The sequence below is a fragment of the Neomonachus schauinslandi genome, chromosome 15, assembly GCF_002201575.2.
Source record: "Neomonachus schauinslandi chromosome 15, ASM220157v2, whole genome shotgun sequence".
Taxonomy (NCBI): Eukaryota; Metazoa; Chordata; class Mammalia; order Carnivora; family Phocidae; genus Neomonachus; species Neomonachus schauinslandi.
Genome location: NC_058417.1, coordinates 34,491,856 through 34,505,338, shown reverse-complemented (window position 1 = coordinate 34,505,338; position 13,483 = coordinate 34,491,856). Strand labels below are relative to the sequence as shown.

The window sequence follows — 13,483 nt, the reverse complement described above, 5'->3', positions numbered from 1 at the left end:
TTATGAATAAATTTGAATTCTGCTTTTAATAGCAAAGGTGTACAGTGAACTCGAATATATTTTTACATCCCTGAGAGATTCCTTTAGTAGTAGAAAATTCAAAATATCCTTCTGATGAACACTATCCTCCTCTAGCAATGAAATAATGATGTAGAAGAGCATTTAGGAATTTAACTAGCTTTTGTTGGTCTTTGTTTTAAATCCTGTATCAAGATTTCTTTTAACCTGGTCTTGTCAGATTACAGATGTATTCATTTCTGTGTGTGGGGTGTGTAATACACATAATAAGGATTTATTTTAAAAACTGATGCTTAAGCAGGTAATTTTTTTTCCACATACAGCTAATTTGGCAGCATGTTTCTATCTATAGCCAGCTTTAGTGGCTGTGTAAAAGTATTATCTCCAGTTACGTGTATCATAGCAGTTCTTTGTGAATTATAGTTTTCAAATCTTGCTGTCCATTTATAGGTAGTGAAACCAGGTCATCGGGTTAAATGACTTATATAAGGTCACGTGGTTCCATGTTGATAGAGAGCTAGCCTGTGGAACCTGGGTCTCTGCCTCTTGGTCCAGTGCTTCACTATTATGCCACTGTATTCATTCTAATGGACATGGTGAACTGTCACAGAATTTACTAAAACACCCTCCACCAAGCTTTGGAAAGTAATGAAAACTACCACCTCAGAGGTGCTCTGTGTGAGATCATGCTAGGAGCACAGAGCACTCCTGGCTTACCAGCTGATCCTGGAGATTGCAGCAGGAGGTGAATGGGTTATCTCTGACTTTGTCAGGATTAAGTTGAGATGCGAAACAATCCAACACAAAGCCTAGTATGGCTTTGTGTAGTTTGACAAGATTGTGGTTGTAAGAGTAAAAGGACTTAAAGTGCTAGTTTACCATATTCTATTATTCAGTATCAAGAAGAACAGAAAACAATTTGCTAAAGTATTAAGGACTAAATTGTTAAGGAATTAAAATGCCAGATTTGTTCTGCCTCATCTAGAATCAGTAGCTAACTTATTTCGGTGAGGTACAGTACATGAGTTCAGGAAAAGTCGTCATCTTCAAGATTGTGCAGACACCTCGATGGGTTGATCATGATTAAAGTTCTGTAGGATTTGAGGGAGAGGCCTGGCCTCTTAGGGTGGCCATCACTAAGGTCTGGTTTTAGTTGGAGATCAAGTTGGGTTGCCCTGAACACCCCAAATTTAATCAGGTTCAAGAGGAAATGATTCTTACCAAATTCATAAGAACCCAATATAGAGGCAATGTGCTAATTGAATTTACTATGAGAAATACACATTTCTGCCTTGAGGGCCCAACAGTTGTCAGAGGGTCAGTGTGTATTTTTTCTGTGAAAAGCCTTTTAGGGGCGCCAGATTTTATTACTCAGAAGATTACTTGGTAAGATTGGAATGGGATCAGAGCAATCAGGTTTTTTTAACTTTTTATTTTGGAAAACTTAAGACCTACATAAATGTAGAACAACAGTATAATTAGCCTCTATTAAAACTCACCACTAGTAAGATTCAGTGGCCAGTCTTAATATGTGTATGTGCATGTGTGTATGTATCCCCTGCCTATCATTTTCAAGCAAGTCTCAGACATACCATTTAATCTGTAAATATTTCAGCATGTATTTCTAAGAGTTACAGAATTAAACAAGTTCATTAATGAAAATAAATGGGATGAACTTTTATTTGGCTAGAGTCCTCAACTGTAGTGTTGGTCTGGTAGCTTACTTTCCATTGTATGTCTCAAGGGGACCAGGTAATGAGTCTGCTGCTCTGGCATCCTCCCATCTGCCTGGCATCACCTCCTGTTTTGTTAATACATTTTTCCTTCAGACAGATCACAGTATATTTACAGTTGACCCTGAAACAATGAGGGAGGTTAGGGGTGTCAGCCACCCCCCACCAACCCCCATTGAGCCAAATCCACCTATACTTGACTTCCCCAAAACTAATAGCCTACTGTTGACCAGAAGCCTTACCTATAACATAGTCAATTAATATGTATTTTGCATATGTATTACACACGCATGCTTACAATAGAGTAAGCTAGAGAAAAAGTTTTAAGAAAATCATAAGAGAGAACATATTTATAGTACTCGCTGTAGAAAATCCCTGTATAAGTGGACCCATGCAGTTCAAATTCATGTTCAAGGGTCAGCTGTATTTTTCAGTTTGAATTAAAACCCATTTCTTGCCTTCTTGAGGTTATAATAAACTAGTCCTATTTCAGCTTCGATATTTATCTTCTCTCCTTACACCTGACACCTGCAGGCAGTCTGTCTGGTTTCTTCAATATATAGTTAGTGTCACAGAGGACAAACCACCCTATTTCCAAGGTCTGAGAAAACTGACTACATACAGGTTGTTAGCCACCTTCTGATTAAAGTTTCTAGAGATGTTACAACGGAACAATGTAGGGTGGGAGTTTAGAGCTTGCATCCATTCTGTGCTTTTAAAAATGCATTTTAGATGGGCTGTGTGAATATTTTTAAGCATTATTCTAAAGTGCATGAAACAAAAGGAAAACACTTGAGAATTCATTGTGTATATTTTCTGTGGGATGGGACTTCGTTCAGGGCCTGTTTTCACATGTGAGTTCAGACTGATTTTTAGTTGTTTATGAAAGAACCACAGGTGACTACTTTTAAAGAATTTTATGTTATAATTGTAATGCTTGTACATGGTTCAAAAAACAACAGTAGAAGTGTTAAGTGATCTCTTTCTCCCTTTTCCTGTCCCTCTGTTCTTCCTCTCCAGAAGCTACTGTTAACAGTTATTCCTTCTGGAGGGAGGTGGGTGGTGGGGGATGTAAGCATATATGTATAGACGGTTTTTTATATATGAAGTACACCATATGTTTTGAATCTTGCTGTTTTCACTCCGTATATTTAGAAACATTTGAGATCTAGGAGACCGCCCTTTTAAGTTTTAACATGTAGTTTTTTAAAAATACATTTCAAGTAAACCAAAGCAGAGAAGTCAGTGTGTTTTTCATTGTTGTATCAGATTTTTAAATTTCCTACTTTGAAAATGCAGTTTGAGAGTCATAGTTGATCTGTTTCTTCTCCTCAGCCCTCCCAAGTAGCTCAGTTGTCAGCAGATTTAAGAACATTTAGGAACAGCGGCTTTGGGAAGTAGTTTGGCATAAGTGGCCATGCCCTAACTCCTCAGTGTGGCTATTGCACTCCTAGATACATACCCTAGAGAAACTCTTACACACGTGTGTCAGGACGTGGATGTGGAAGTGTCATAACAGCATTGTTTGTAATAGGAAGAAAAGGAAAACAAAAAACTGGAAAGACCCCGCCTGTCCTTCAGCAGTCCACTGGAGAGATTCTGTGGCCTAATCCTACAGTGGAATTGCACAGAAGTTAGACTGAGCTACAGCTACACGTGTGAACACAGATGGATCTTGGTGGTTGGAAAAGCAGGTTGCAGAAGAATACATCCACTATGGTTCCATTTCTGTGAAGGTCAAAATCAAGCTGTTAAATCTATGGTAAATGGAAGAAAAGCAAGGAAATGATTAACATGAAATTCAGTGTTACCTCCTGCATCGGAGGGACGGACGGAGGGAGAGGAGACGGTGGAGGGCAAGGAACAGCCTTCGGAGGAACTGCTGCCGATGCTTTGTTGCTAAAGCTGGGTGGGCGGTTTCTTTTTTATACTGTATGTTTATGTGCTTTTGTATGTATGGTATTTCTTAATAAAATTTAAATTTAAAAAATGGGAAAAGGTCTTGGTGTAGGTAGTGACTAACATATATAAGCATACTGTTATTTAATGAAATTTACTTTCTTGTAGTGACAGGCAGGTGTAAAAGGTATGGTTTCCTGAGCACCAAATTTAGGGCCTTAATTGTAGTTATTTAGAAGCAGGGCCTAAGTGGATGTTTTCTTTGTGATCGCTTATTTTTATCTTTACATACTTTCATTTGGGATTTGGGTGTCAGCCAGGGAGCTGCTGCTACTGTTCTCTACATGTCTTGCAAATTCACGCCCTTCCAGAAAGGGAACTGCTGGGTGAGAAGAGCAGTACTTCTGGCTGGTGGTCAGCACGTGCTTCCCCTGTTCAAACTAGATTGTCAAATCAGAGGGACTGTTCCATTTTGGCCTGTAATACTTTTATGAGGGGCACCATGAAGCGTTAGATGTTCACTCTTTAAGAGGGCAGTGACTGGAAGTAGAAATGTATCTGCAGTTGCATAAAATTCACCTGTATCCGCAGTGCTGGTGTGCCAGGTGCTGTTGTGATAACCTCGGATAGATCAGTGAGCAAAGTAGGAACAACTTCTAGTGGAGTCTGTCAGGCCTGTGAGCTGTACAGGAAGAATTTCTGTTCTGAGGGATGGGGGCGCTGCGGTGTTACCAGTCACCTCCTTGTAAATGAACGTTAGGTTGTGAACGACTAAGAATTCTCTAGATCATTCCATCTTTTTGTTTTAACCTACTACATGTGTTCTGGAACCTTTCAGGATAAGTATCCTAGTACCTGATTCGTTTCAACCACTTAAAAATCTTAAAATGGCATTAAGTTGGCGTAAAAGTCCGTGGAATTGTACCTTCCTCAGAAACTAGTTTCCACAATCTCTGCATGAAGTGTAAATTACAATGAAAATTACTCTTGAAGCTTCAGTTTTTATTAATCTTAAGCCTTAAGACTATTCATGTTATAGGAAGTAAGTTTTTACAATTTTTTCGTGCAAACTGTATTGGAATGGATATTGAATTTGCCCAACGGTCTCATGATAAATTGCTGCCCTTGTTGAATTACTGTAATTAATCATGAGGCCACACTGTAGGTTCTGTTATTATAGTGTAAGCTTTCCTCCCAACATTTTTTTTCAAATTTATTCTACCATATTCACCAAAAAATCCCACCTAAAACCTCACTTCCCCCACAAAGGGTGATTTGGGGCCATTAACAGCCAATCCTGAGCTCCTGCCCAAATTTTCCTTATTCAAAACAAAATTGAGAATACCTCAGGGAACTGGCCCTTGGGGATTGATCGCCTGTCATCTCCCCAGTCCTGTGGCACTGGAACGGCGCTACATGGAATTGGCTTGCAATAGGGGCTGTGCTGGCTTTTTAAAGACCTGTGATGTGGATGCTGAGCTTAGAATTTCAAGCAGAGGTGCTCCCACCCAAAGAGGTCCATGGCTACTAAGCAAATTGCAGGTTCAAGTCTCATGTACTCATCCCATTTTTTTTTTTTAATTTGAAGATTTTTTTTTAAATATTTTATTTATTTATTTGAGAGAGAGAATGAGAGAGAGAGAGCACACAAGAGGGGGGAGGGTGAGAGGGAGAAGCAGACTCCCCACTGAGCAGGGAGCCCGATGCGGGACTCGATCCCGGGACTCCAGGATCATGACCTGAGCTGAAGGCAGTCACTTAACCAACTGAGCCACCCAGGCGCCCTTGAAGATTTTATTTATATATTGGAGAGCGCTCACCAGCGGCCGGTGGCGGCGGTGGGGGGAGGGGTGGTGATGGGTGGGGGCAGGGAGCTGAGGGAGAGGCACTAGCAGACGCAAGCCTTGATCTTGACCCTGAGATGACCTGAGCCGAAACCAAGAGTCAGATGCTCAATCAACTGAGCCACCCAGGCACCCTTCACATTTTTATGAGTGAAATGATACATACATCTGTACCCACACTATTTAAAACCTTGCTCTTTGGACAGTTGGACGAGGTGTTAGTATAGTGTTTGTCCCCCACCCTTCATCAAAGCCGAGATAGAATTTGCAGAAGCGTCATGGTGGCCCATTATGTGCTGGGGGAGACAAGACACTGCTTGGCAGAAGGAGCTCTGATGCAGTTCCATGAATTTGAGTCCGGGAGTAATGGCTGGGAAGAGAAGTGACAGTGTGTGGGGTAAAGTGGGTAAATGAGGTCAACCTACGAGTGCTTCCGAAGTACTAGTTCTTAACTAGAAGTTTGGGTGAGTTGACGCAGAAGGATTCTAGGTAGTGTGATAGGAGGCTAGCTTTGAGCTAGTTGTTGGTAAGGGTGCCGACTTCGTTTTTTTCATCTGATTAGCAGAGGTGAGTGCTGTGGGCTGTGCCTTTGCTGTTTGACGAGTAGTGTTAAAAATGGCCTCAAAGGTAACTCAAGTCATATCAAGGCATGCCAGTTTATAGGCAAGTTTAAAAGTGTAAATAGAAAATGATGGTGTGACGTGTTTTTATTTTTTTGAAGATTTTATTTTATTTTTTTAAAGATTTTATTTGACAGAGACAGCGAGAGAGGAAACAAGCAGGGGGAGTGGGAGAGGGAGAAGCAGGCCTCCCGCAGAGCAGGGAGCCCGACGCGGGGCTCGATCCCAGGACTCTGGGATCATGACCTGAGCCGAAGGCAGACGCTTAATGACTGAGCCACCCGGGCAACCCCATGAAGATTTTATTTTAGAGCATGAGGGGAGGGGCAGAGGGAGAAGAGAATCTTAAGCAGACTCCACGCTAAGCGGGGAGCCCGATGCAGGGCTCAATCCCAGGACCCTAATATCATGACCTGAGCTGAAACCAAGAGTTGGATGCTTAACCGACTGCACCACCCAGGTGCCCCTGTACAATTTTTAAAAATAGCTCTTTGTCAAAGCACTTTGAAATTTCTCCCTGCCCAGAGAAGTTTGAGATGAGGGAACAATTTTCCAAAGTACACACATGAAGTTAGCAAACCAGTACATGCATTCCAACGTGGTTATTTACAAAACAATGATCCTGGTGTTTCATTTCTGGGGTTTTCTAATAGGTCAGTTTAGCAGCATTGCTGTTGTAGCAGGGCTTCTCTGTCAGGGATGGTGTGTATTCTACCAATTCAGAGCTTCCGTTTTTCATTAGGATGAGTTCTATTTCCTGAAAGTCCCGTAGTCTTAGAATGTCTTTGTCCTTAATATGTAAAGGAAATTACAGGGTGGTTTATAGATAGCATGTGAAATTATTAAGATTAAAAAGTCTTAATGGCCAGCATCTTGGGTTCTTGCCTAAACTCAGGATATTTCTCTATTGGTTTCTCTGTCGTGGTAAACTAAGGTAGCAGTTGAGAAGCTTTTTTCTTTTTTTGGTCTCTGTTGTAGGTCCCTAAGGGGACGACTATAGTCCCAAACTGATACTGCTGAAGAAAGGGCTCTTTTTTTTTTTTAAGGATTAATTATAGTGCTCATTTATTAAGAAATTATCATGTACCAGTAACTGTATATACATTATTTCAAATCCAGAAAAGGGCATTAAAAAAATCTAGAAAATACGATCATCCTGCCAGTCCTTTACAAAGAATATACTATTAGCCTTGACACCAATGAGAATTGTTAAAGGCATTTTGAAAGCTTCTAAAAAATAATATAATGCCCAAAGAAATGAGATTTTTCTCCTGAAATTAGATGTATTTTGAATCTGGAAAATCCATAAAAATGCAAAACAATTTCGTTTCATGAGATTACAAAAGCTGAACTGTTGTAAGCAAATAAAGGTGGGTTAGTCTTTTCATTCCCGGGGACCATGCCACCTATTGTTAACCCAGGTTTGCAGAGGTGGAAGGGGCCATATGCATTGAACTGAGACTTCCATTTGGGCATTAGTGTGATTCAGACCATTTTAAAGGGTTTATGAATTTAGGTGGGCAAATCGGTAAAAGCACCAGGTTGAAAATTACCTAGCTACCATGCTGTCCTGCAGCCCGAATTTCCCAGTGTCTTAAATTTGTTTTCGCATTAGAAATGCAAAAGCTAAGTGATTAGCTTCACAGAACATTAATTTTGCCCACTTAGAACCCCGTCTGCATTTAGACACTTTGCAAACCCTACCTTTCTGAGCAGTGTGTTTGGTAGCTTTCTGATCGTCTTCACTCGCTCTGGTTCAATCCCCAGTTCACAGCAACTGACTTTTAGTAGATTCTGATAACTCAGCTCTCCTCTGTTCAGTTCAACTTCAATGAAGTCATTTTCTCTGGGACTCTGAATTCTGACTTTAAGCACCAGCTCTAGATCACCTGCAAATTCATTTGTAAAAGAAAATACTGGATTTAAAGCCTTTCAATTGACATCATCCATTCTCACAGCACAAGGCATCTCAAGAACTGCATGATAGGTAGACATGTGGTTTTTATTGGTGTATGGGCTTTTCTTGGGGTGCTCTGGGATGTACGCCCCATTATACTCACCAAAAAGCTTGAGGTTAGAAGCCGGACTAGGATTGAAAAAATTAATATTTAAATGTATCACCCTTGAGCAGTACATGGTGTTTAAACTTGTTTATTTGAAAAGCTTCAAGGAACTGTTGAGCTCTGGGGCTCTGTATCCTTGAGAAGCTGTTGTGTAGACATGCAGGTGATTCTGTGTGATTCCTACTGCACCCCTCCCTGGGACTTTAAGGTGACAGGTAGGCCCTGAGAAACAGCATAATTGTACCATCTTTTGCGGGGGGGACAGTGGTATCAAGTGAGTTCTTCCCACTCACTGTCCTAAGGAGGAGGGGTATGGACTGAAGGTAGAAGAACCTGAGTGGTGTGTTTGGCTTTGCCACACGGCTACGGGGCTGAGTCCTCACCTACACAGGTGTCCTCAGGTTTGGCATCCCCTGGGTCAGCTGGCAACTGCGGATTGGAGCCTTGTTTATATTCACCTGGTAAAGAATTGGAACAAGAAAGTGTAGGGGCACCTGGGTGGCTCAGTCGGTTAAGCATCTGCCTTCGGCTCAGGTCATGATCCCAGGGTCCTGGGATCAAGTCCCGCATCGGGCTCCCTGCTCAGCTGGGAGTCTGCTTCTCCCTCTCCCTCTGCCTCCGCCCCAAGGGTCGTGCTCTCTCTCGCGTGTGCTCTCTCTCTCTCTCTCTCAAATCTTAAAAGAAAAAGTATTGATAAATGGCAAGCAGCATTTTGGCGTTTGGCTCTCTGCCAGATCTGCCAGTTAAACAGGGAAAATAATGCCCCCTCTTCACTTCCTGCTCCCTAGTTCCGCCTCCTCCTCAAAGGAAAAGCCAAGTCACGAAAAGGGCAGTAATTATGTTCAAACTCAAAGAGTCATTTTCCTTCATCACGGCCCAAATCATGAAAAGGAGCCGAAACGCTATTTTTAAGTGATCTGTAATCTGGGGAAGAAATATTTATAATCTGTGTGCTTAACTCAAGTTTCTACTTAAATATTTTGGGCACTGTGCTCCGTGTCCCCAGTTCTCTAGCAGAGTCCCTTTGTAAGGCATTTTCTCCACCAGAGGGAAGTGAAAGGAGAGTGAGCATTAGAGTGCTTTCCGGGGGCCAGGCCTTTCCCAGTCTCACAGGATCCGCCCTGCTCCCTGAGACCCTGCTCTGCACCAGGCTAAGTCCTGGCGACAGGATTCAAGCTGCCACCGCAAAAACCCAGAGTGGTTTCTGTCCTAGAACTGGCAAACTAGAGGAGAGAGATCCTGATCAAGTGGCCTCAAGTAAATGTGAAGTTACAATTGTGGGGCTGGCGAGGACCAGAGACAACAATAGCATGAAAGCATGGAAAGGGGTCAAAGAAGGGCGCCCTGAAGGCTGGGCATTTGAGCTGACATCTGAAGGATGAGTAGGCTTAACTAGATCCAGAGGGAAAAGAGGCAGATGAGCTTCCCAGGGCTAGAAACAGCAAAGGAAACCTGTGTGTGGATGGAGTGGAGATTTTGAGGAAGGAAAGGCAATCCAACATGGCTGCAGGGCAGCAAGCATGGAGGGCCTTAATTGTAGTTCTTTAAATGAGATACACTCATTTCATAAAAATACATAAAATACAATTTCTAAGACAGGAAAAAAATGTAAAATATTTCCTTTTTATATATTGGTTGTATGTTGAAATGATAATATATTGAGTGAAGTAAATAATTAAAATTATTTTCACCTTTTTTTTTTTTAAAGATTTTATTTATTTATTTGACAGAGAGAGACACAGCGAGAGAGGGAACACAAGCAGGGGGAGTGGGAGAGGGAGAAGCAGGCTTCCCGCCGAGCAGGGAGCCCGATGCGGGGCTCGATCCCAGGACCCTGGGACCATGACCTGAGCCGAAGGCAGATGCTTAACGACTGAGCCACCCAGGTGCCCTTCACCTGTCTTTTTTTTTAAAAGATTTTATTTATTTGACAGAGCACAAGCAGACGGAGAGAGAGGGAGAAGCAGGTTCCCTGCTGAGCAAGGAGCCTGATGTGGGACTCAATCCCAGGACCCTGGGATCATGACCTGGGCCGAAGGCAGCCGCTTAACCGACTGAGCCACCCAGGCGTCCCTTCACCTGTCTTTTTTAAATGTGGCTACAAGGAAATTTTTAAATATGTAGTTTACATTATTACTTTTTTTTTACATTGTATTTTTATTGGAAAGCACTAGCCCAGGTGAAAGATTTTGGTTTTTATTCTAGAACAACACCAAGCCATTAGATAGTTCTCAGCCCAAGGCTGTCATAATCAGACTTGCATTTTGGGGGAAAACAAACAAACAAACCTCACTCTCCTAAAAAAAAAAAAAAAAAATCCTATAAGGTGTTGACATTCCCATTTTCAGACAAGAAAATTGAGGCTGAAAGGTGAAGTAACTTGCTTGAACTTGCTCCATGAGTAAATGGCAGGACTGGGATGTGACCAGAGCCAGGTACATCAGTGGAGCCCGGAGCAAAAGGAAGGTGTGCAAAACAGCTTTCCCCAAAGCTGCACCCCTAACCCAGGGCAGAAGGGCGACCCCCCAGGTATCACAGCCTCCCAGCTGTACCCATCTGTACCTGGATTGGGGTGGGGGAGGGCTTCCTGCCTCTTCCCTGCCTATCACCCTCGGAACATGCCCTGCCTTGCCTGCCTCAACTCCAACTCTTGAGTCCCTGCCAGGGGCAGAAGGGGACAGGGGAACTCTGGTGGGGAAAGGGCGGTGGGCTGGGAGTGGGGCCGCGCAGACAGGGGGTCAAGGCTCCCAGCTCCCAACCCCCCAGCACACGCTCCATCGGCCCGGCTGACTTCACTTACAAAATAGACTTCAAGATAAAATTATTTAAAATGGGGCGCCTGGGTGGCTCAGTGGGTTAAGCATCTGCCTTCGGCTCAGGTCATGAGCCCAGGGTCCTGGGGATCAAGTCCCACATTGTGCTCCCTGCTCAGCAGGGAGTCAGCTTCTCTCTCTCCCCCTGCTCCTCCCCCCTGCTCGTGCCCTCTCTCTCATAAATAAAATATTTTATTATTTTTAAAATATTTTCTTTATTTATTTGACAGAGACACAGCAAGAGAGGGAACACAAGCAGGGGGAGTGGGAGAGGGAGAAGCAGGCTTCCCGCTGAGCAGGGAGCCCCGATCCCAGGACCCTGGGACCATGACTTGAGCCGAAGAGAGACGCTTAATGACTGAGCCACCCAGGTGCCCCATAAATAAATCTTAAAAAAAAAATTATTTAAAATGTGAAGCCAGCGACCACAGAGCATTTAACCCCACGTGTGGGACCCTTTCTGAATGAGGGGCTCTGCACAGCTGCTGTGATCACAGGCCCAAGAAGCCAGGCTTGCTTCTGGCTCAGAAAGTACTCTCGCCACACTGAGCAGTCCCTCCCCAGCCCCTCCCAAGGCAGCGGGACCTGCAGTCCTGTCTTTGCCCTGTGCTCTGGGCCACGGAGTGAGCCCCTGTCCCCGGAAGCCCCTCAGAGCCTCTGGTACCCAACCTGAAATGATGCCTTCCGCACCCCCCCACCACTCACCGCACGCAGACAGAGCAGGGGACCCTCCCGCAGCCTGGCCTACCGCCTGCCGCTGGTAAGAGCGTTTTCCTCTGCTGAACCCGTCGGATTAAGATCCCCTGAGTGCGGACCGGGTCTCGAGAGGTCAGAAAGCACGCCCTTTGAAGTCAGGCAGATTTGGGTTTGAGGGTTTCCTCTACCGCTGTAACAGTGACTCCTCAGACAAGTTACTTAACCTCTCTGCGCTTCAGTTTTCTGATGTGGGAAATGGGATTAATAATCTCTACCTCGCAAGTCTGTAAGAAGCAAAGCAGTGAGCGCCTGAACCGCGGGCTGCTCCTGTTGATCACAGCTGCGGATTCTTGCTCCCCTACGGGACACTCGGTGCTCGCTCTGCTCCTGACCGCCGGTGGCCGAGCCGGGGAGGGCCCCTGGCCCCACCGGTGGCAGCATCCCCCCCCCAACACCTTCCTCAGGCCCTGCCCAAATCCTTGAGAACCACGTGGGAAACAGGTCTTCCAGACTCACCTGCCGGCTTCTCCCTCATGTCCTGTTGGGGTTCGGCCATGGGTCAGCTCTGTTGTCCGTCAGATCGGTACCCCTCTTGCATGGATGCACAAGCTCCCAACTACATAGGAAACACCTCCGGAAGCTCCGTGCACCTGGGTGCCGTGGAACAGCAATGTGGTCAGACTGCCACTGGCCCGGTGAGATGAGGCCGGGGGTGCCTATTGTATAGATGGGCAGAGTAAGACTCCCGGGGGGGCTGCAGGGTGTGCAGCGGATGATGCAAGGGAAGTTTGCCCAAGGCTCCTTCCTCCCTTCTCAGGCTGTGTCCAGCAGGTGACACCAGCCGTTAATAGGGCTTACCCAAGGGAACGCGCCCCCAGGAGGCTCAGCCACTGGCACCCAGCTAGACCTTTCCTCGGAAAAGGTTAGCAGCTCCTACATCAGGGAGAGGAAAAGCCAAACACTTAGGTTCTTGGGTCGAACAGGCTCTCCGTCCTCCCCAGTTCTCTCTCCCTTTTCTCCTAACCCCTTCCTCAGCAGCTGCGAGTGCCAAGGAGGCAGGAAGACCCCAGCTCATACCTGGGAGACTCTGCCTTGCCCATGATCCCAGATCCCTTGATTTCAAACCTAAGAATGCAGATGGCGGGAGGGGGCTGGAACAGGAGGTTTGGTGAAGAGTGCGTAAGGGGTGCTGAGGATAGGAGCCCACAGGTCCGGGGATGGCTCTCACATTTCATTTAACCCTCCAGTGACAGAATACAGGACAGATGGACAGGGCATCAGAAAGTGGAGGGGACCAAGGAGGTCACAGCTTGCAGGTTCTCAAAGTTAACTGTGCATTGGAATCACCCGGAAAGCCCTAAAAACCGTGGGTGCCTGGGTCCCACATACTTGGTTTGGGGCGCCATCTGGGCCCTGGAATTTTGGAAAGGTCCCCGGCTGATCTGAATGTGTGACCCAAGTTGAGAACCACTGATTTGATCAAACTGCATCAGGGGCAGAGCAGGGAACGGAGCGGAGACCCAAGGAAGGCAAATGCTCACCGATGGGCATCTGGGTTGGCGGCCGCAGGCCTGGGGCCGGCTCTGGGGCCCCTGGTCGCCAGCCTGACGCTGCCTCCCCGGCGTGTGGCAGTGCCCTTCCTGCCAGGAATGGAGGAAGGCGGGCCTCCAGCAGAGGAGGAAGCGGTGGGACCCACCTGGCCTCAGCTCCTGAGAAGGAAATGCCCTTTGGCCAGTGGGGCCCCCAGGGTGTGGTCAGCCATAAAAAGAGCCAGCCTGGCACCTCCTCACCTGAATG

The 13,483-nt window shown here is 45.4% G+C and overlaps 1 protein-coding gene across 1 annotated transcript; it reads right to left on the bottom strand.

Moving 5' to 3' along the window:
* Nucleotides 1-6,760: 6,760 nt before the first annotated feature.
* Nucleotides 6,761-12,242, bottom strand: ANKRD40CL (ANKRD40 C-terminal like). Its single transcript, XM_044921413.1, has 3 exons — nucleotides 12,203-12,242; nucleotides 7,819-7,979; nucleotides 6,761-6,904 (listed from the first exon to the last, which is right to left on the bottom strand). Exons 1-3 carry the CDS (start codon nucleotides 12,240-12,242, stop codon nucleotides 6,761-6,763), a joined length of 345 nt encoding a protein of 114 aa, XP_044777348.1.
* Between the last annotated feature and the right edge of the window lie 1,241 nt (nucleotides 12,243-13,483).

Coding starts and splice junctions, on each gene's coding strand:
- ANKRD40CL (XM_044921413.1), bottom strand. CDS start 12,242: ATGGCCGAACCCCAACAGGACATGAGGGAGAAGCCGGCAG. Junction 7,980..12,202: donor CATGAGGGAGAAGCCGGCAG/GTGAGTCTGGAA, acceptor TGGTGCTTAAAG/TCAGAATTCAGAGTCCCAGA. Junction 6,905..7,818: donor CAAACACACTGCTCAGAAAG/GTAGGGTTTGCA, acceptor TTACATATTAAG/GACAAAGACATTCTAAGACT.